Raw genomic sequence first — 22,907 nt, 5'->3', positions numbered from 1 at the left:
AATTTGACGAAAACAAATACAAATTTCATGTACAGTGAAGCCAAAATGAGAACAAAAATTAAGTTCATTACAAATATGACAATCATATACGAGTAAATAGCTATCAAAATTGATGTCATCATACATAATATAAAAATACTTTTTGATAAACAAATTATCCCAAGTTGTTAAATAATATATCCAAATTTTACTTTTTTTATTGTTTTTATTATTTTAATTATCTCGATAAGATTAATCTTTATTTAAAGTTATAAATAAATAAATGAGCTACGCTCATGACAAAATAAAAGAACTGTGACTGTAAATAACTCACAATTCAACAACAACAAATGCATCGATGCACATAGGACAATGTTTGATCGATATCTTCACAGGGGATGTTCGGTTGTCAGCTTCCTATGCTAAGGCTTAAACAGTGAATTTGGGTTTGAATATTGTTGAATTTGTTTCTACTTAAAAACAACGATTAAAATTCACTTCTACTCGATTTAAAATTTCGAGAGTTTAAAATTGTTAAAATTTAACTCGAATCCGAAATAAAACATTTAAAATTTGAGCTCGAGTTTGAAAAAATTTGAATTCGAAATATTATCAAACATAGCTTTGATTGAAGCTCGAACTCGTAATAAAAAATTGAAACTCGAGCTCGAAAAAACTTGTACTCAAAACATTTCTCAAACATAGTTTAATTGAAGCTCGAATTCAAACTCGATTTAAACTTGAACTTAAACTTAAATCTGAAATTTAAGTACATAAAAACTTTATTTTGCAATTATTTTTAAAAAATAAAACAACATAAAATTGTTATTCAATCATGCCTTCATTAGTCTCTTCTCTAGAGTATATTCAGCCTCAAAACTCCGATTAGCCCCCAACCCTACAGTTTTCAAGATTAAACAAATTTTGTTTTGAGATGATAAACTAATCAAGTTTTGGTTGCATCTTGATTCGTGAAATACATAATTGTCTTTCTTCAAAATCCAACACTATAAAGGAATCAAACAACCTCTACAAATTAGTAGTAATACATATAGTATATCTATATGTTGCAGCACTAGAGCTGCGGCTACTTGAAAGGGTTGTTATACTCCCTGTTAACTTCTGGGATTGGATTCCACTCCCACTGCCGGTCCGAGAAGGCCGTCGGACTCGGAAGTGCGGCGGGTAGCACGTTCAGAGAAAGCTGATGTGCCTGTGATTGAGGTGGCAATGTTGAGAACTCCGGTTGTTGTTGCTGATGATGATGGAGATGGGGATGAGGTTGATTTGTAGTGTAGTATTGCTGCTGGTTCAATGCAGGTTGTTGGAAGCTAACTAGCCGGTGGAGATCGTCGACGACTACGTTCGGCGGTGACACGGAAGAAGGGACTAATGGAAAGAGAGTTGTGGGGTTGGGGAGTAAAGAGCAGCAGCCTTGCTTGGACTGGTTTAAGAACATTCCTTCACCTTCAGTTCCGGACGGTAATCCAAGTGTTGTGCTGATAGGAGGAGGAGCCATCGGATGGTACACATCTTGTTTCGAAAGCCACAGAGCTGCTGTGACATGGGAAGTACTAGTACTACTACCTCCTTGGGCTTCACTTACCTTTTCCGCGGCTCCTCTAGATGAGTCCGGTGGCCGCCTCGTCGGAAGACAACGGGGGAGTGATGGGTGGTCTTCGACTCCGGCTCTCTTGTACACCCGGCAAAGTGATATTTCGGCCTGAATTAAATGTTTTTTAAGATCAAGCACCGGTTACAGTTATGATACTCGTGACCGGAAGTAATAGTAGCATTGAATACATGTAAGTAGGGTCCTTATTGAATCCAAAGTTCATGCAAATATGGTAAAGAAATAACAAGATATTTCGGTATTATCTTATCCTTTTGTCTTACTCCAAAAGGATTACAACCTTCCAATTATTCATTTCCTGGACATATTCCAGATGTTTACTAAAACTGAAACTTTTGGAACTTGGAAAAGTATTTCTGGACTTTTGAATTTTCCAAAACAGAAATTAGGGTTTAGTGAAAGAAGAGTGAACCGTTCATTGCATCAAATATTAATCCTTTCTATAATTCCAACATACCTTTTGGTAACGTTCAGTTTCGTGGTGAGGCAGGCGATACTCGTTCATAATCCAACTGGTTCGGATTCCTTTCGGAGCTTTTCCGGAGTAGAAGACTAGGGTTTTCTTGAGACCGATCGATCGAGAGTTCTCGCCTCGAATCATGCGGTCCGCTCCTGTTGCTTTCCAATAACCGGATGTGGTGACACGATTCGGTCGGTCGCCGTTTCGGTACTTCCGGTCTCTTGGCACATAGAAGAACCATTCTTTCTCCCCAATTGCAGCCAAGGCTGTGATTTGCGGCATAACAGTTCAAGCATACACACAAAAGAAAACATGAATCACTATGATTGTTATAGCTAGCTGAAACAAGAATCGCATATATGTATGTATGTGAAATAGAGAAAAGAATTAGGTAAAGAAATTCAAGAAACAATCAAATATATCACAAGGAATTGCAGTTTTACCAGGAAGCTCCCAAGGGTCATAGCGATAGAGATCAAGGAAAGTGATGAGCTCGACATTAAAACGCTTGCCCTCTACCTTACGGCGAAGGTAGAACTCTACGAGTTCTTCCTCGGTCGGGTGGAATCGAAAACCAGGCATGACCATGTCGTGCTCATGGTCATCCTTGCCGCTGCTGCTGCTGCCGAGGTCGTGATTACGGACGTTGATATCGGTACTATTATCGTTGGGGTCGTTGCTCATGATTGCTTCTTCCGGTATTACTATTGCCATAAACTAATTAAGCATCAAACTATGGACTCATAATATATATATATCAGCTCCGATCTCTTTGGTATTGGCTGAGAATGGAGTAGTAGTGCAAGTGGTACGTTAAAATGGAGGAGAGAAGGAGAAGGAGAAGAAGAGTGAGGAAAATTAAAAAAAAAAAGAGAGGAAATTTAGAGTTAAAAATATCTACATAGCTTTCAGGCCCTACACTTCGACTACAAGGTGATTAAGATGAGATAGTGACATGTCAAAAAGAAGACAGGTTGTACAAACCACCATTAGAGCCTTGCGGTGCCCTTGGACATTTCTTCCTCCCCACCATAGAATTTCTATTTTCTTTCATTTCCCCCTATTTATTAAAATGACATAATTGGGATAAATATTTGATCGAGTGAAATTGAATTGAGTTAAAAATAATAATTTAATCATGTTGATAAATCTTACTTCATGACTTAAATTTTATTTAATTTTTTTAGTCAAGTTTAGTTATTTGAGTTTTTATTTAAATTTAATCATAAATATTTATAATATTATGGTATTAATTTATTTCAATTTAAACAATTTTTTTTATAATCATACATGATATAAGTATATATTTATTTAATTTTTTTTGTATTCGATATATATATATATATATTATGCATAGTTAAAGAACTCAGCTCAAACTTATAAACTAATCCACTAATTATTAAAAATCTCGAGTTAAGAGATATCTATTTTACACCCTCAAACTTTATTTGAATCTTTTTCAAGTTAAGTCAAAATTTTTAATATCAAATAAAAAAAATTGAATTTCAGTTAAGTCGATTTTTGTTTACCCATAAATACAATACAACAAAATATTGTTGGAAACAACGTGATAATTCACACCCTGGTTTTACTTAGAAGTCATTCATTAATCAAGTTTAGGACTAAATGTTTATAATTACATTTTGTTATATTTCTTAAATGTATTTAAGACAATAGATTCCTCAAATCAAGATTACGATAATCATTTTTGGACATCTTCGTTGAATATTATGTGTATAACACAAATGAAGGTAGGTGTAGAAATTGGTGGGATTTAGAATAGGGATGGGCATGAGTCAGGTTTGTGTCGGGTTTTGGCCAACCTGATTCGACCTGAAAATTTTATATCCTTCATCGGACCTAACCCAAAAAATATATACTAGGTGTAGAAATTGGTGGGATTTAGAATAGGGATGGGCATGAGTCAGGTTTGTGTCGGGTTTTGGCCAACCTGATTCGATCTGAAAATTTTATATCCTTCACCGGACCTAACCCAAAAAATATATACCCTCCACCCGACCCGAATCCGACCTATTTTTGTGATAAAATCCAAACCCAATCCGACCTGACCCGAAATAATAAAAAATATTATTTTTATTCAATAAAAACAGTGATTTAATTAAAAATAATAATATATAGAGGAGTATTATTGTTATTATTCCTAAATATATAAGGTAAAATTATATTTTTTTTTCCGGGTCTGGTATTTTTCACCTAAACTCGAATTTGATCCAACCCGAACATCACCTTTAAAAAAACATGACCCGACCCGACCCAAACCCGGTTTTTTTATATAAAAAAACCCGATCAGGTCGGGTCGAGTCGAAACCCATCGGATTCGGATCTCATGCCCATCCTTAATACAATAGTGCAATCGTAATAATGGGTTGAATCAAGAGAAACCCGTGACCCTCTCCTGTCTTTGCTCATTACTACCGCCATTTCTTCTCTTTGTTTTACTTTCCTTATAGCCATTGTATGTTGAACCACAGCCCCTATGGAATAAGTCTTAGACCCCAAAGTCCAAACTCCATTAACGCTCCACACTTGAGCAACAATTACTATCTGATGCAATTCATCTGACAGTATCAACAAAAAAATATTGAAGGCACAATCATATTTGATAAATGGCACCTATTAGTAAGAACGTAGCTATAATTTTATTTTAAGGATATGGACTTGTAAAAATTTAAGGCACAAAAATAAATTATCAATAGGAAATATCTAAATTATATTAAAAATTAAATTTTTTAGGATACAATTGCTTTGTCAACCCGTTTAATATACCGTGTGGCGAGGGGCGGATGCACTAAACCCCTAGGGACCAAAGCCAAATGCATCCCCTTTATTTAGGAAAAAGAGTAAAATTTAGTTTATTATGTTAAGAAAAAATGAAAAAAAATTTAAAATTTCTGCATACCCATTATTTTTAAAAAAAATATTAAAAATTTAAACTCTCATTCTTAAATTTCTAGATATTTTGGTATAAGCACGGAATCATTCATTGTATGAGAGGATTGATGTTTCTCCTAAATATTTTAGTATAACAGCATTTTAAGTATTTTTTTAGTTTAAATATTAATAAATAAGTCTTTTGTTTTTATTATTTTTTTAATTTAAATATTTAATAACATTTATTCCTATCATATTTAATCCTAATTCCGCTCTAACAACATTATTCATGTACACTCTCATGCAATCAACAGCCTCAAGACAACTAAAGGCCTTAGCATAAAAACTTAATTATGCTCGTCATCAACCTCTATTCATCCTTACCCTTAGTTCCTATGCTAAAGTGCTCCTTGAGCTCTCATTATTTTCATTTTCTCCTTCAACTTAAGCAATAGAGAGAGAACAAATATTAGGGTAAAGTACTTATTTGGCCATCCATTTATTATCATATTTCAGTTTTGATCATCCGACTATTTTTTAATTATATTTAACATTATGTTTCTTTTTTGTTTTTTTTCATCTACCTACTTTTATATTTTTGTTTTGGTCACCAAACTATTTGAATAATTTTATTTTTATATTTAAAATATTTTCAAATTTTAAATTTAATATTTTTTATGCTTTAAGAAAAAGAGATAATTTGTAAGATAATAATATTTTTTTGACAAAAAGAATAATCTTATTTCTGTTGAGTTGTAAATTACTTTCTATTAATCAAAATATTTTTTTATAAAATAAACATCCAAAAAAAACATAAAATAAATACACTTTTTTTATTAAGCTAAGATGATTACAAAGTAGTATTTGAATACTCTCAATCATTTGACAATGACTGTTCAATCACTCTATTGCAGCCGCTGATGCTCGGACCCGTGACCTCTAAGAACAATAACGATTCCTTTAACCACTGAGGTAGGTTGGTTCGTGCAATAAACACACCTTCAATTCGAGAATATAAGGGCAGTTGTCTCCTAAAAATATAATAAGGATAAGAGGGTGTGTACTAGGAAGCAATATTCTTTGCCTAATACATTTACTAATGTAGATGTGGATAGCTAATCCGGTTTATCCTTGGTTCTGCTGAAGCATGGTCCGGCCGGTTTGTGTATCAATCTAGAGGGTTCCATATAAAGATGTTCTTCCGGAAACATCTGGATGCTAGCATCAATTATGACTAATTTATTATCAATAAAAAACAAGATTCTTCGAGATGAAGGTTTATAGCTTGTGTACGTTTAATTTGAATAAGCTATTAATGTATGTTTAATGATACCTTTTGTTTTTAATTTTTTAAAAAGTATTATTTCATTTTTTTATCCTTAAATTTTAATTTTTAAAATTAAATTGATTGATTAAAAATAACAGATTTATTAAGTTGACCTCAATTGTTTTATATTTTATATTCTTTATAATTTTTTAACAGATAACCATTTTTAAATATATTTTTAAATTTTTTATACAAAAGTAAAAAAAATGATAAAATAGTTCATATCAATTTAGCGATTCAATACTTTTTTATCAGTTGATTTAAATTGATAAAAAAATTAAATGTTCGAAGATAAAATAAAATAAAATTAAAATGACCTTCTTTAATAAAAACAAAACGGCTCAAGGACTATTAATAAATAAATATTGGGTGTAGTATTATACTTCTAACGAGATAATTAGGTTTCAAACTTTTATACACTCTTATTTTAAATCAATACCCAAATTAAAATATAAGAATAGGAACAATATTAGAGATTAGACAATAATATTAAAGCGCAAAATGATCATATAAGAGTTTGGTTTCTCTAAAAGATTACAAATTAATAGAATAATAAAATTATATTGTTTATAATATATTTTATATTTAAAAAATAGAAATAAAATAAGAATTATATATATTAATTATAATAAATTGGATATGAAAGGAGATAAGAGGGGCCAGGGGTATAAGTTGAAGTGAGTTTGATATTTTATTTTCATAGCAGAGCTGGTGGCTTGGACCCTTTGGGCGGTTGTCAACCCACTTGTCCGTCACTTCCACCGCTAAAGTATTGCAATTTGTTACTTATCACAACCCCGGTTTCAGAGATACAGCTAAATAAACCCATTATATCCACAATTACGGTTCAAAATCGGGGGTTGAAATCACCGAATTAAATGCAAGGGTTCCAAGGAGGGGACCCATAAGGCTTGGGGGTGGTGCAGCCAGTCACCGACCTACACTCTTGTGAACTGTAGAGGGCTTTGCTAGTGAGCCTGAGCCTTCCAACCAATGTTGTGAACCAACGTCCCGACACAAATCAACTTTTCCTCATTTATTGCCCACAAAACTACAAAAACCTACTTTTTAGATATTCTTCCTACGCAAGCATGCGTAATTGAAATGACCTTGTGAATTTATCCCTATGTGTCGGTTTTATATGTAATCCCTTAACTCGTGGCCCTGCTCTAATGTTTCTTTCTTGCTAAGCCTCCACCAAATCCATACATGAAGATGTTGTTCATGACTTTTCCTTTTTCCTTTTTTTCCCCCTCATTGATCACAATTTATGATAATTTTAGGATTCGACGATTAAATATAATTTCCTTTTATAATTTAAATGAAAATTTTTTATTGAGTGTCTGGTTAATAGTGATCTCATAGATTTAAGGAGGAAAAGTTCCTCTTTATTTTGGCGTGGTGATTTATATAGAGACTCTTAATATTGGTATCGAGCCTATGGTTATAATTTCTACTCGTAGCTGATCGATTGAATAGATATGGATGTCTAATAGTGAATTTAACTCTAACGGAATATGTGAATCCACTAAATATCATATCAAAAGTTGTCGTTGATGGTAGAAATTAGGCCTCTAAATGATTCAATTAAAAGAGTTCATAAGGTTTCAATTGACAGGGGAATAAAGTAAAATAAGATTCGGAGAAGATATAACAACCGCATAGTATGATATATTTTTTTAAGTTATAGTATATCAAATGAATATATAAATCATTTTAAAGTGGTGTATTTATTTTTCTTATTTTACAAGTAATAGGCAATATAGTACAATACCATATGTATAGCATATTACTTTTCCAAAGAGAAATGCTTGTTTTTGCTTTGGGTGGGACTTGGGGTGCAGCCAGCACCCACCTATTGAGTACCATGTGAATGTGCACCCAACCATTGTTGCAATCCCTTAAACGTTACATCTTTAATTCATTATTCACAAAACTACAAAACCCTATCTTTTTTGTATTCTTCGTATGCGATTGAAATGAATCTAACCCATTCCCAGTCTATGTGTCAGTTTCATATGTAATCCCTAAACAATTGGACCTTGTCTGAATCTTATAGTTTCCTAATCACTTTTAATCTCAAGGAGTATATCTGCCGACTTTGTTTTAACATTCGTTATTTGGATTGAATGATCAGACGAGTAGATGATGTCACAAACTAACATCAGAACAATCTTTAAACTTAACTGTAATTTAAACCCATTAAAAAGACCTCAATCTTATCATAATGACCAAATTAATAATATTGTAAATTTAACTTTTATTTTCATATACATATTAATCACTAACACAATGTCTTAAAAGAGATTGTAAGTTATTCGAATCAACTGCACATGTTGATAATGCTCAAAATTAGGCCATACCACTAGTATTAGAAATATGATAGTTAGGTTATTCCACTAGTATTTGAAATATACTCAAATTAGGTTATTCTACTGTATTGAAAATGACCATTTTGCCCTCACTATTTAGCCTATAAATAGTGAGCAATTTCATTCATTTTGAGATATCCCAAGCAAACATTTGCTTTGAAACACTCTTCTCTTTTGAGTGTTGTTTGAGTTGAGAGAAGAGCAATACCACCAAGTTCACTCCAGTTTTCGGATGTACGAATTCTTGGAGAGCCGTGATAACCTCGGGGGAACGGTCCGCCTACTGCAGCGATTACACACATCGGGACGAATTCGTTTCTAAGGCAGTGGTTAATACCACGACACGGTTAATCGATTCTTTATTTATATATTTTTCAATATATATTTTTTCAGTCAATGCTAATGCCTCGTTTTGTAGCAGTCTATTTTACCAACAATTTAGAAACGAATTCATACTGCTGCTATGCTGGAACATAGTTGAAATTCAAAGCATATATGGGCTTTGAACAAGCAAATTCCACGTGAATTGCAATTTTCGTTGGGATTTTTGGAACCGCAAAAGAGTTGCTTGTGTTTCTGATGAAAAGAAAAACTGTCAAACGTCTGGTATGTTACTTTGATTATAGTAACAATACTATCACTTTAATTGGTAGTTCAATTTCATGTTAAAACCATTGAAAGTCTTTTAATGTGTGGGGTTTTTATTGCATAATAATGCATATGTTCTATTATAATAATGCATAATAATGTATGAGGTTTAAAACATATGCATGTTAGCAATTAAAGCCATTAAATATTGTTTTTAACATTGATTTTAAAAGTGATAAATGCATGAGATTAATGCATTAACGATGCATAGATTAGAAACAACATGAAGAACAGCGATTTGTTTTATGCTTTATTGCAATAAAATGATGAGAGAAACATTTAAATTAATGTGCATTAAGAAATGTTATAAAATGTTGTATATTATAACATTAAATGATTAATGCATAGAAACATTTAAACATGAATCAATGTTATGCATGATTAATTCAATTTAAATGCAATAAAGTTGTGTATTAAAAGTTTACATGAAATTTACGTGAAAACATTTACTGTTGGCAGTTTCATGACATTTAATTTTATACATGAATGTTGATTATAGCCTTTATATGATCTAAATGTTTCAAGTTTCAATAGTAGGTTAAACGATTTATTATATAGCTATATAAATATTTGTTAATAGCTATATAAATGTTAGTGTTTTTTAAACGTTCAATTTTGAAACTTTCATGCCATAATCAAATGTGACATGACTATAATGTTATAAACATTGACATTTCGGTATGATAGATAATGCATGTATGATGTTTGGTTAATGTGGAGATGAATAACTATTTATTTTCATGTGGGGTTAAGACTATTATGTTTTTGAATAGTAAGTTGAAAATAAATGTCAACTCTCTTGTCGTACTAATAATTTCTTTTGAGAAATTTATAAAGATAACAGAACAGTTGCACTTTTGGAGAATCATGAAGATGATGATGTTGAACGAGAAAATTCTTCAAAATGATGATGCAAAGAATGAAGTTGCTTGCATGGTGAGAATGAACAAGTCTAATTGGAATTTTGATTCTACCTGCAAGGTCAGATTATTTAGACTTGTTGTTTGTTAATTTATGCCTTTTAAATACATGAATTAGACTGCAAGAGCCTTTAAGATAGTCTTTAAAACTCAGTGGATACTATGAAATGAGATAAAACCACTAGTAAAGACTAAGGTAGTACTATTAAGGATAATGTAGTAGTGCAAGCCCGAAATATATATGCTTAATAAGATACTATTGTGATTAAAAGTATCAAGCATAATTCTTTAAGAACCCTTAAGAAAAAGAAAATCTACAAATAATTTATTGGAAAGTTGTGTGATGAGTATGAAAGTGCATGTCTAGGATTGGTTCTGTGAAGACTTGGTACTTAAGCGTGCCTAGTGCACCACCTCTCTTTCCTAGAAAACTACCTGGTGCATTGTTCATTACTATGCTCACTATTCCAATACTATGACAAGATAAAAACTCTTAAAACTTAGTGCAGAAGTTAAAAGAGTAGAGATTAGTTTGGTTGAGTGGAATACCAAATTTAGTCATAGTAAATAAAATATATGATGATCTCTTTAAGGCTAATATGTTGAATATCATGAAAGAGAATATGATAAACACTATTGCTACTAAAAGTGTGTAGTAGCTATTAAATCTCTTTAAGTGATTTTCCTAAAGTAGAGGAAAGAAAAGAGATTGTCTATTTCAGAATTTGTGCTAAAATCTCTTGTTTTAAACTTGAGATCATTTTTCCTGATGTTAGGAAAAATCGAAATTCATTTTGAACGAGAAAAAGTCATAAAGAATTTCATATTGGTTTATGCATTTTAATCTTAATGATTTGGAACTTCTCTAAACTTTGAGAATATAATTATGTGTAAACAAAACTTGAGTTTGTTAAAATATAGTTTTATGGCTAAAACTCATAACAAATTGTACTCTAGTATGATTGAGTATTTGTTTACATGTTTTGCAAGACACTTATGGATATCCTAAAATGCTAGAAATGTGGGGGTCTCTTAAAATGTAGATTAAATGCAGAAACTCAAATAGAAAATATTATATCCACTTCTTCTAGTATTCCTGCTAGGTCTTCTCAAGAAATTGATTTCGAGCCTAGAAGAAGTAAAAGGCTATTTTGACCAAATTTTATCACTTCCTTTATTTTTGAGATAAATGATTTAGACTCTCTTTCTGATCATATAGCTTAAATATTATATGAGGATCCTAAAAAACTATAAGATCTATCGATGCTAGTTTCTAGAAAAACGCTATCAATGATGAACTAGAATCGATAATGTCTAATCATACTTGGGATTAGTTGACTTGACTAGAGGATTTAAACCAATCTGTAGCAAATGAATCTTTCGGAAGAAAATGAGACCAGATGGTTTGATCCAGTGGTACAAGGCCAGTCTAGTTGTCAATGGGTTCAATCAAAGGTTTGGTTTAGACTACATTGATACATACTCTCCCATTATAAACATCTCAATGATCCGTGCATTATTTGCACTAGCCTCCATTCATAAGTTGCGAGTACATCAAATGGATGTAAGACTACATTTCTGAATAGAGATCTAGACGAGGAGATCTATATGAGAACAATGGTACAAGAAATTTCATAAAACTATACTTAGTTTTGGTTTTGTTGTGAATGGTTCTGATGCATGTGTGTATTCGAGGATGTTTGGTACTGATTACGTCATCATAAGTTTTGTATGTTGATGACATATTGATTTTCAGTTCTAACATTGAGCCCATTAACAAAACAAATAGTTTCTTGTCCACTAAATTTGAGATAACGGATTTGTGAGAAGTCAATGTGATCTTAGGAGTCAAAACTGAAAAGATATTTTCTTTAAGTCAATCACACTATCTTGAGAAAGTGTTAAAGAAATTTGACAGTTTTGATGTTGTCCCTGTTCGAACCCTTGTGACCCTAGCATATATCTCTTTAAGAATAAAGGAAGTAGCGTTTCTCAAACAGAATATGCTAAATTAATCTTAAGTTTAATCTTCTTAATGAGCTATACTCGAGATGATATTGCTTATGTTGTGAGTAAACTAAGTAGATATACTCATAATCCGAGTGGTGAACAATGGATTGCTCTTAGACGCTTACTGAAGTATCTTAAGAGTATTTTGGCTTGGAAACTTGAGTTTGTTGGCTATCCTGCGGTACTGGAAGGATATTGTGATGCCAACTGGGCTTCTGAAAATGATGAGGTAAGCTCTATGAGCGGGTATGTTTTACTTTAGGTGGAGCAGCAATCTCGTGGAAATCATCAAAGGAGACTTGTATTGCTCATTCTACTATGAAGTCAGAGTTTATAGCTCTTGACCTAGCTGGGCAAGAATCTGAGTGGCTCAGAAGCTTGTTAGTAGATATTTCGTTGTGGGGAAGACTGACTCATCCGATTTCTTTATTGTGTGATGCACAAACAGCGATATGTGTGGCTAAGAACCAAGCTTACAATGGTAAGAAAAGACACATTCGCATAAGACGTGAATCAATTAACACTTAATAAAGAATGGAGTGCTCTCATTAGAGTATGTGAAGTCAGAAATGAACCTAGTAGATCCTTGGTCCTAGATTCGTCGAGGGGGATGGGCCTAAAGCCCATTGGTTGAGGAATTCATGGTGGATACCCAACTTAGTTATCTAAGTTCCATGTGGTCAAACAAAACCATGGAAAGACTCATAGTGCACATTCCTACTGCCTATCCCTATGATGAATAATGTGCATGCCCAGGATGAGCTTAATTGCTCTTAATGAATTCATAGCCCAGGCTTTGGGTGGTCTTAGTGAGAAAGACTTGAAGAATTTACCGATTTTTGCTGAATATCTATTCTTAATAAGTTCATAACCCAGAGTGAGTAAGTAGTCCTAAACGAGAAGAAATTAATGAACTTACTGACAGAAAGGTTGAGTTTATTAAACTCTTCATGAATTCAAACCCAAGAGTTTGGGAGTTCCTAGTGAGAAGGACATATTGAATTCACCGAATTATGAGGTTGAATATTTATTCTTAATGACTTCTTATCCCAGAGTTTGGGTGGTTCTTTTTTAATGAACTTGAAGAAAGTCATCATACCTTTTGTGAGGTTGAGCTATTATAATAGCTCTTAATTATTTCATATCCTTGTTAAGGGTGGTTTATATCGAGATAAACTTGATGAAATAACCTACGTAAGTGAGAAGGATTAACCACCTTCTATGAAAAAACGTTGGGCCATTTTTCTAGTACACTTATTAGAATCATGAGGAAAGAGAGCTAAACATATATACACTTTTGTATATACTCTTTGTAGACACATCGAAAACTTTGGTGGATGAAGGGGTTAGTTGTGTGTTATGAGTTTACCCCCCATCTTAGAAAGTTCAAGACTAGTTTCACTTATCTAAGAGAAGAATTGCTCATCATCACTATGTACTAGTTCCATATACGTTCACTAGTGCTTAAGCAATTAATCTCCCTATTGCTCTTCTCTTGTTTTAACTTCATTGCTCTAATCTTTACGAAAGAATTCTTTCGCATTAGTGGGGGAATGTTGATAATGCTCAAAATTAGGCCATACCACTAGTATTAGAAATATGCTAGTTAGGTTATCCCACTAGTATTTGAAATATACTCAAATTAGGTTATTCCACTAGTATTGGAAATGATCATTTTGCCCTCACTATTTAGCCTATATATAGTGAGCAATTTTATTCATTTTGAGATATCCCAAGCAAACATTTGCTTTGAAACACTGAGTGTTGTTTGAGTTGAGAGAATAGCAATACCACCAAATTCACTCCAGTTTTCGGGTGTACGAATTCTTGGAGAGCCGTGTTAACCTCGGGGGAACGATTCGCCTACTGCAGCGATTACACACATCGAGGAGAATTCGTTTCTAAGGCAGTGGTTAATACCACGACACGATTAATCGATTCTTTATTTATATATATTTTCAAATATATATTTTTCCAGGCAATGTTAATGCTTCGTTTTGCAGCAATCTATTTTACCAATAGCACACACGTATAATAATATTTTGAACAATTCAAAAGATTATTCACAAGCCCCAACATATCGTATAAAAAGATTGTTTTTGAATTAGATCAAGTCTTTTTGTCGTAAATCTAAATATGATCCGACCGAATTTTATCCTTCAAAAACTCAACTTGAATCTTATCTTTTTTATAAAAAAAAGATTCTACCGTATATAATCATATCAAATCAAAATTCATTGAATTGAAAATAAACACACATCCCTACTTTTCACCCTATCCCTTTACTGCAATCCAAATACAAGTATGTATATCTAACCTTCAAATAAAACTTTACTTTCATCTAAACAAGTACGTTGTCTATATGACTTTTTCTTTTTCGTTTCAAAGTTTTACCTTGATTAATCCAGATCGATTCACATCGCACAGTTAATTTTAATGAGCGAATCTCCTACCTGTGATGCTGACAAGTTTTAAACAGATTTGTACTATCAAAAGAAACAATCTAATGAATGGTACCTAAAGTGAAGTAAATCTTACAATATGGTACCTATGCTTTAGAAATTTCAGTTTCAGTTCCTAAAATTTTATTCCAATTATTCAAGTGACCCTTTTCTCAATCAAATTACAGATAAAGTGGCATGCCACATCTCTCCGATCTTAATTTAACACATGACTTCATATAATGATGCTATATTTCTTAATAAATAGTTCATTATTTATAATTTTACAATTAAAAATTTGACATATCAAAACATCTTGTGGTGTTATGTATAATAATTAAAAATGAAAAATGATATCACAAAATGACGTCGGTGTTAAGATTATTATAAGGGTTAACTACTTCAAATACTACTACTCTTTAAGCGCTGACTCGTTTATATCACCAACGTTTCAATTTTAGCACTAACGTTTACGTTTAAGTGAAATTATGTCACTTTGTCGTTAATAGTTTAACGGGACAATGACGTGACAACGGCATACCGTGACGTCCCTGACGTGGATGTCTCATCTAAACGATATTGTTTTGATGTTTCTGTTTTAGTGCTCAAAAGACCCAAAAATGACGTCGTTTTGCATGAGCTCTAATTTTCCTAGGGACTAAACTCAAATTTTCCAATTATATTTTTTTCTCTTCTTCTTCCTTATCTTCATTTGCATCTCCTTTTCCATGGCATCTGGTCCATGTCACGCTGCACACTCTCCTTTGAAACTCTCCCATCAATCAATTTTATTTTTGAGCGTTTTTTTCTTTCTCTCACTTCAACTCCCTCCCTCTCCTTCAGTAACCTCTCTTTACATTTCTACGTATATATTTTGTTTGTATATATACATCGATGACTTATGTACAGATTCGAATGTATTCCTACTTTTTTTTGTCTTCGAAGATTTCCTCTTTTTGAAGTTTGATTAGTTGTTGTGCTTTTTTAGTTGTTAATTTATTAATGGGGTTTAAAACATTTGTTTTTGAATATTGAATCCCTCCAAAAAAATGTTAAATGACCCTTTTTTGAGGGTTTGTTTTTACTTGTTTAGAGTTTATACTTTAAAGAACATCAGTCTTTTTATTTTAGTGGAGTACTAAAGTTGAAATGTAAGAACGATGGACTGATTTGATTGGATTTAAATATCTGTTTGGTTGTCAAGAAAACCATGAAAAAGGATATGCAGATGAAGATAAGAAAAAAGAAGAGAAAAAATTTGAGTTTAGTCCCTAGGAAAATTAGGGTTCAAGCAAAACGACGTCATTTTGGGTCTTTTGAGAACTAAAATAGAAACATTAAAACGACATCCTTTAGATGAGACATCTACATCAGCGACGTCACGACATGTCGTTGCCATGTCATTATCCCGTTAACTCATTAACGGCGGAGTGACATAATTATACTTAAACGTAAATGTTAATATTAAAATTGATAAAATTAAAACTTTTGAAGAGTAAATGCTAAAGGTTAGTAGTATTTAAAGTAGTTAACCCTTATTATAAATGTACTTTAAAATTGACACATAATATTATTTTATAATATTACATATCAAATATATTTATAAAATCGAAAAAGTAATTTATATTTTGACATGTGCTATAATTATATGGCGTCATATGTCAAATCTTTTTTTAAGATAAGAATTTCTTCTTTATTTCAATATATAATAACGGCAAAACTCACGTAATAATGTATTGGAAAAAAAATTCATCAGATATTACTCTAGAAGAATTAATTGCTGAAATGAGGCGATTGCTATAATGATCTTGTTGGTCGCCAGATGGTCCAAACGTCCTATTTAGGTCGCCATGCAGGTTGTGCGTTATTGTTGGTCGTCATGCAGGCCGTGCGACATTCTATCAAAGTTTACTGCTTAGTCCAAAGCGAGCAGTGCAAGATCGATGGACAAGCTGTTTTAATTTAGCTGCAGTTATCTTTCACTTTACATTCAAAAATAATAATAAGATAAGGTATTAAAATTGTGGATAAATTACACAAATAATTCATTGATTATAGAATTTTACTTTGTCGAGTCTCTCACTATTAAAAGTTACAAGATGATACTAATAATTATTTATTATAAATATTTAATGATTTGGATTTGATATTTAATGGTTTAGTAATGATTATTAATAATTATTTATTATAAATATTTAATGATTTAGATTTGATACTAATGATTTACTAATGTACTAATAATAAATTTAAAAGATTTGATAATAATGATATTTTAATAATGATTACTACTAATTTTATAATATTTTTTATTTTTTAAATACCAAACAAATTTGTTAATTAATTTTTATAAATTTTAAGATTATATTCGATTCAATTTTTACTCCTAACTCAAATGAAAATTTTTTACTAAAGGTTTTGAAATTTAATCGAGTAAAAAACTCAATTTAAACTAAGTAATATCGATACTGCTAAGGCAATACTGATACCATTGAAACGAAACCTCAAAATGGTACTGATACTACTAATGATTTATTATTAAAATTTAATGATTTGGATTTGATACTAATAATTACTAATAATAAATTTAAAAGATTTGATAATGATTTGATAATAATTTTTTATTTTTTTAAATACCAAACAAATTTGTTAATTAATTTTTATAAATTTTAAGATTATATTTTATTTAATTTTTATTCATTTCTCAAATGAAAATTTTTTACTAAAGGATTTGAAATTTAATCGAGTAAAAAACTTAATTTAAACTAAGTAGTATCGATACTGCTAAGGCAGTACCGATCCATAGAAACAGAACCTCAAAATGATACCGATACTACTAATGATTTATTATTAATGTTTAATGATTTGATATTTAATGATTTAGTAATAATTACTAATAATTATTTATTATAAATATTTAATGATTTGGGTTTGATACTAATGATTACTAATAATAAATTTAAAAGATTTGATAATGATTTGATAATAATTTTTGATTTTTTTAAATACCAAATAAATTTGTTAATTAATTTTTTATAAATTTTAAGATTATATTCGATTCAATTTTTACTCCTTACTCAAATGAAAATTTTTTACTAAAGGTTTTGAAATTTAATCGAATAAAAAAACTCAATTTAAACTAAGTAATATCGATAATGCTAAGGCAATACTGATACCATGGAAACATAACCTCAAAATGGTACCGATACTACTAATGATTTATTATTAAAATTTAATGATTTGATATTTAATGATTTACTAATGGTTTACTAATGATTACTAATAATAAATTTAAATGATTTGATAATGATTTTTTATTTTTTTAAATACCAAATAAATTTGTTAATTAATTTTTATAAATTTTAAGATTAAATTTTATTCAATTTTTACTCCTTACTCAAATGAAAATATTTTACTAAAAGTTTTGAAATTTAATTGAGTAAAAAATTCAATTTAAACTAAATAGTATTGTTATTGCTAAGGCAGTACCAATACCATGGAAACATAACCTCAAAATGGTATTGATATGATTTATTACTAATATTTATCGATTTGATATTTAATGATTTAAAAATTATATGATTTAGTAATGATTACTAATAATTATTTATTATAAATATTTAATGATTTGTATTTGATACTAATGATTACTAATAATAAATTTAAAAGATTTGATAATGATTTTTGATTTTTTAAAATACCAAACAAATTTATTAATTAATTTTTATAAATTTTAAGATTATATTCGATTCAATTTTTACTCCTTACTCAAATGAAAATTTTTTACTAAAGGTTTTGAAATTTAATCGAGTAAAAACTCAATTTAAACTAAGTAATACTGATACTGCTAAGGCAATACCGATACCATGGAAACAGAACCTCAAAATAGTACCGATACTACTAATGATTTATTATTAAAAATTAATGATTTGATAATTAATGATTTAGTAATGATATGATTTAGTAATGATTACTAATAATGATTTATTAGTAATATTTAGTGATTTGATAATAATGATTACTAAATAATGAAATTATAATAATTACTAATAATGATTTAATAATGATTACTAATAATTATTTAATAATGATTAAATATTTAAATAGAATTTATTCAATTTAAATCTAATTTATAAATAGTCTAATTTAAATATTTAATTTTAAACAAATAACAATTGAGTTTATAATTGTTGTCGATGTCAGGGTGTTGTTGAAAGATAATGTCGGGACGAACGTCTAATGTGTTGTGGTCGTTGCGGTTGCTCAGGAGTGTGGTACACATCCTCCTCATTCATTGGGGGCATTTCAACTGGTGTTGTAAATATATTCCAACCACTATGCTCTGTCATTCCACCAGTTTGCTCTTCCATCCCACTTGGAAACGTTGACTGACAAATACTGGTATTTGACATCATAGATGTCATTTGGTCAAAGTCATATGTTGACTCAAACATGGGAGAGTAGATGGGTACCTAAGGCTGCACAAACTCTTATACATATGTCGGGACAGTAGAATCATCAAATGTATGATGCAACGATCCCGCATCGTCGAACGGTTGTGGTGCACTATTATCCACATGGGTTATTTCCGCTTCAGGTTGTTGAGATGAACTCCCAGTCCCACTCGGTAGAGAGTATTCAACTTTACCACAAAATTTTTCTTAAATTTCAAAAACTGTCGCCTTTCTACCCTTGTTGTCAAGAACGACTTTCCATTATCCCAATAATAATCAAGTTAAGACGAAGTCTTAAAATTAAAGTCATCATATTAAATGGGATAAAGAGTTGACAAGAATGAAGCCCTATTGTTCCAAGCATTAATGTAGCTTGCATGTTTCTCAACCCAATTCACTTTTTCTTTACGGCGACCATCTAATTTGTGGAGGTCGTCATGCATCTCAACCCAATTCACCTGACGGCGACCATCTATCCGATGGAGGTGGCCATGATCTCATGAACTCTGTGGAATAGGTTGGTGGAAGCCAAATCGCCTCAGCACTTTATCCGCAAATTGGATCTCAACAAAAGCAAAATTAATCAATGGTGTAATAGCACACCAATATTGACACTCATAAAAAATTATAACACCCTTAACCCGTATCAGACCCGAATATGAGTTCGGGGTGTCACATTGACTTTTCAAACTTTGCCATATAAAGAAAAACATGGAAATTTAAACTTTCATTAAAACAAAATACGTTCATTTACATAAAAGAGATCACAAAATACAAAATCGACCAGAGCATTCGTAATTAACAACTTATTACATGTCAACGCTCTATACACAACCCAAAATACCTACTTTGTCAATTACTTCTGATTTGATCTTTTAGTAGTGATGCTATTCTTGCCACTTCTAGTACTGCTCTTCTTGTTTCCTGGTACCTACGTGTAAATCACTTACACGCTAAGTCATAGACTTAGTGAGGCAATAAAAAAATATGCAGCTATAGATTCATGAATACGCATTCTTGCAATTTGATCATAACATTTCAATATGCATGTATATATTTCACTATAACCGATATAATCATGTCATGTACATATGAAACTTATTTTCTTGTATCACTTTCACCTTACTTTATCTTTCAATTACCCAAGTACATTATTGAGAACAGAGGTATTTGAGTACATTGAGGTTGTGCACTAATGCTGTCACCATAGCTCAATAAATTCCCTCATGGGGCACCGAATATTTGTTCAGTATTTGTCCCGAAGGACCACTATATCCCGAAAGACCACTAGATACGTCCCGAAAGACCACTGGATAGGTCCAGAATGACCACTGGATACGTCCCGAAAGACCACTGGATATGTCCTGAAGGACCACTGGATACATCCCGAATGACCACTGGATACGTCCCGAAGGACTAATATACCCTCGACTCTTGGCATGCCAACTATACATATAGCTCTCGTATCATATAACATGGGCTTTAATATGAATACATTTCTCATTTCATATCTCTTTCATCATTTTTCATATAAACCCATAATCTTTTCCATTATTTCACATACCTGAATTATATTCTCTGGCAATGATATTAGTTCATTCAATGTCATATGAACATATAATGAACTATGCATGCAATCACTATTACAATAGTATCTGTATGCATATACATGGGTATGGAATCATTAATTCAACTATCAGAGATAGACTTATCACAAGTCTTGTCTCTATACACTTTAACTATAAAATGCACTCACCTTAGTCTTGCTTTGATTCAATTCTAATCCTTCGATTATTCTGGAATAAGATTACGCTCTAAATCTACATAGTAATACATTGATACTTATTAGCATACGAATTGATATATTTCAAACTATTAATCCTTAGGCTAAAAGAAAGCTATTTCCATCTCTTATTGAAGGTATGCATCGATGCACTACATCATGTATCGATGCATTCCTTGACGGGTGCATCGATGTACTACCCATGCATCGGTGCATAAATCCTATTCGATGTTTGTATTTTAAGCAGGTGCATCGATGCACTCCTTATGCATCTATGCATTAATGGCATTCGATGTTCATTTAATTTAAATGAGTGCATCGATGCACCTTCAATAAATTCTGGGATTTTCTCTTGATGCATCGGTACACTTTGAATGTGCACCGATGCACTCTGCGCAAAATTCATTTCTTGAACCCGAATACTTATCTATTTCAGCTTAAATCTTTCCTGTTTCATCCCCTTTTATATTCTTAACTCCAGTACACATACTTAAACCAATCTATACTCATTTATTTCATCTTAAACCTCATAATCCTATCATCCTTGTGAAATCCAAGAATTATACCAACTTTGCAACATGATTTAATTCCACTTCTAACCCTTAATATGTCTTAACTAGATTGATGACAAGTCAAATTTAACTTCCAATTCTATATATAAACTCTATTCCAAAATTTCATTCAAGAACCTCTAATCTTTAATCTCTTCTAACTCCATCATCATTTGATTTTAAGATAACCTAAGCTTTCCTTAAGCTTAGTTATCATCTAATAATCAAAACTCAATCTTAAATTTAACAAGAAACTCAATAATAAGAAAACTCACCTTTGTTTTGCTTTACAAGTACAAGGAGGAAAGAAGAAGAAAAGAACTCTGGAAGCCTTTGTGTTCTCCCCTCTTTAACCCACGTGGATACATATATAACCCTTCTTTTCTTATTCCCTTAGAAATGACCTCTTTGCCCTTCTATTCCTTCTTTCTTTCAATTCAAATCCATACAATAATTTACAAATAAATCTTTATACTATTCAATCATTATATTTTAATCACCAAATTATGAGACTTTACAATTTAGTCACTAACCCGGTATTGAGGATGTTACAAATCTCCCCCTTAAGAAAATTCATCCTCGAATTTTCATTACGTAAAGAGATAGGGGTACTTAATCCTCATGTCTTTTCACGCTCCCATGTTGCTTCCTCTACTTTGTGATTCCTCCACAAGACTTTAACCGAATGAATAGTCTTGTTTCTTAGTTGTTTAACCTCATGAGCTAGTATTTGAATAAGTTCCTCTTCATAAGTCAAATTTGGTTGAACCTCGATCTCTTCAGTATTCACGATATGAGATGGATCAGATCGATACTTCCGAAGCATTGAGACATGAACGACATTGTGTATCTTTTCCATTTCAGATGGCAAAGCTAGCTAATAGGCTACTGGTCATACTCTCTTAATAATCTCATAGGGTCCAATGAACCGATGACTCAATTTTCCTTTACGTCCAAATCTCAGAACCTTCTTCCAAGGAGAAACTTTAAGAAACACTTTATCTCCAACTTGATATTCTATTTCCTTTCTCTTTAAATCTGCATACGATTTCTGTCTATCAGCTGCTGTTTTGATGTTACTCTAAATCACTTGAACTTTTTCTTCCATTTCCTGAATTAACTCGGGACCAATAATTTCTTTATCATTAAGCTCAAACCAATTCAAGGGCGTACAACATCTTCTTCCATAAAGAGCTTCATAGGGAGCCATTTTGATGCTTGACTGATAACTATTGTTATATGCAAATTCAGCAAGTGGCAAATACCTTTCCCACAATCCTTTGAATTCGATTACGCAAGCTCTAAGCATATCCTCCAGAATTTGGATAGCTCGCTCGGATTGTCCATCGGTCTGAGGATGAAATGTTGTACTAAAGTTCAACCGAGTTCCCAACGCTCTATGTAATGATTTCCAAAATCGCGATGTGAATCTAGGATCCC

The 22,907-nt window shown here is 31.6% G+C and overlaps 1 protein-coding gene across 1 annotated transcript; it reads right to left on the bottom strand.

Annotated features, from left to right (window-relative positions):
- Positions 1-1,057: 1,057 nt before the first annotated feature.
- LOC120185667 (NAC domain-containing protein 35-like) lies at positions 1,058-2,887 on the bottom strand. The gene is made up of 3 exons (XM_039189832.1): positions 2,516-2,887; positions 2,070-2,338; positions 1,058-1,702 (listed from the first exon to the last, which is right to left on the bottom strand). The coding sequence occupies exons 1-3, from the start codon at positions 2,784-2,786 to the stop codon at positions 1,067-1,069; spliced, it is 1,176 nt and encodes a 391-aa protein (XP_039045763.1). The 5' UTR covers positions 2,787-2,887; the 3' UTR covers positions 1,058-1,066.
- Positions 2,888-22,907: the final 20,020 nt, after the last annotated feature.

Source organism: Hibiscus syriacus, unplaced genomic scaffold (genome assembly GCF_006381635.1).
Source record: "Hibiscus syriacus cultivar Baekdansim isolate YM2019G1 unplaced genomic scaffold, ASM638163v2 tig00113124_pilon, whole genome shotgun sequence".
In the NCBI taxonomy this organism is placed as follows: Eukaryota; Viridiplantae; Streptophyta; class Magnoliopsida; order Malvales; family Malvaceae; genus Hibiscus; species Hibiscus syriacus.
This window is presented reverse-complemented; position numbering and strand designations above follow the sequence as displayed.

Bases quoted from the DNA above. Each gene is read 5' to 3' on its own strand.
- LOC120185667 (XM_039189832.1), bottom strand. From the start codon at position 2,786: ATGGCAATAGTAATACCGGAAGAAGCAATCATGAGCAACGACCCCAAC. The intron at 2,339-2,515 runs GTAAAACTGCAA...CGCAAATCACAG, and splicing joins TGACCCTTGGGAGCTTCCTG to CCTTGGCTGCAATTGGGGAG. The intron at 1,703-2,069 runs GTATGTTGGAAT...CATTTAATTCAG, and splicing joins AAACTGAACGTTACCAAAAG to GCCGAAATATCACTTTGCCG.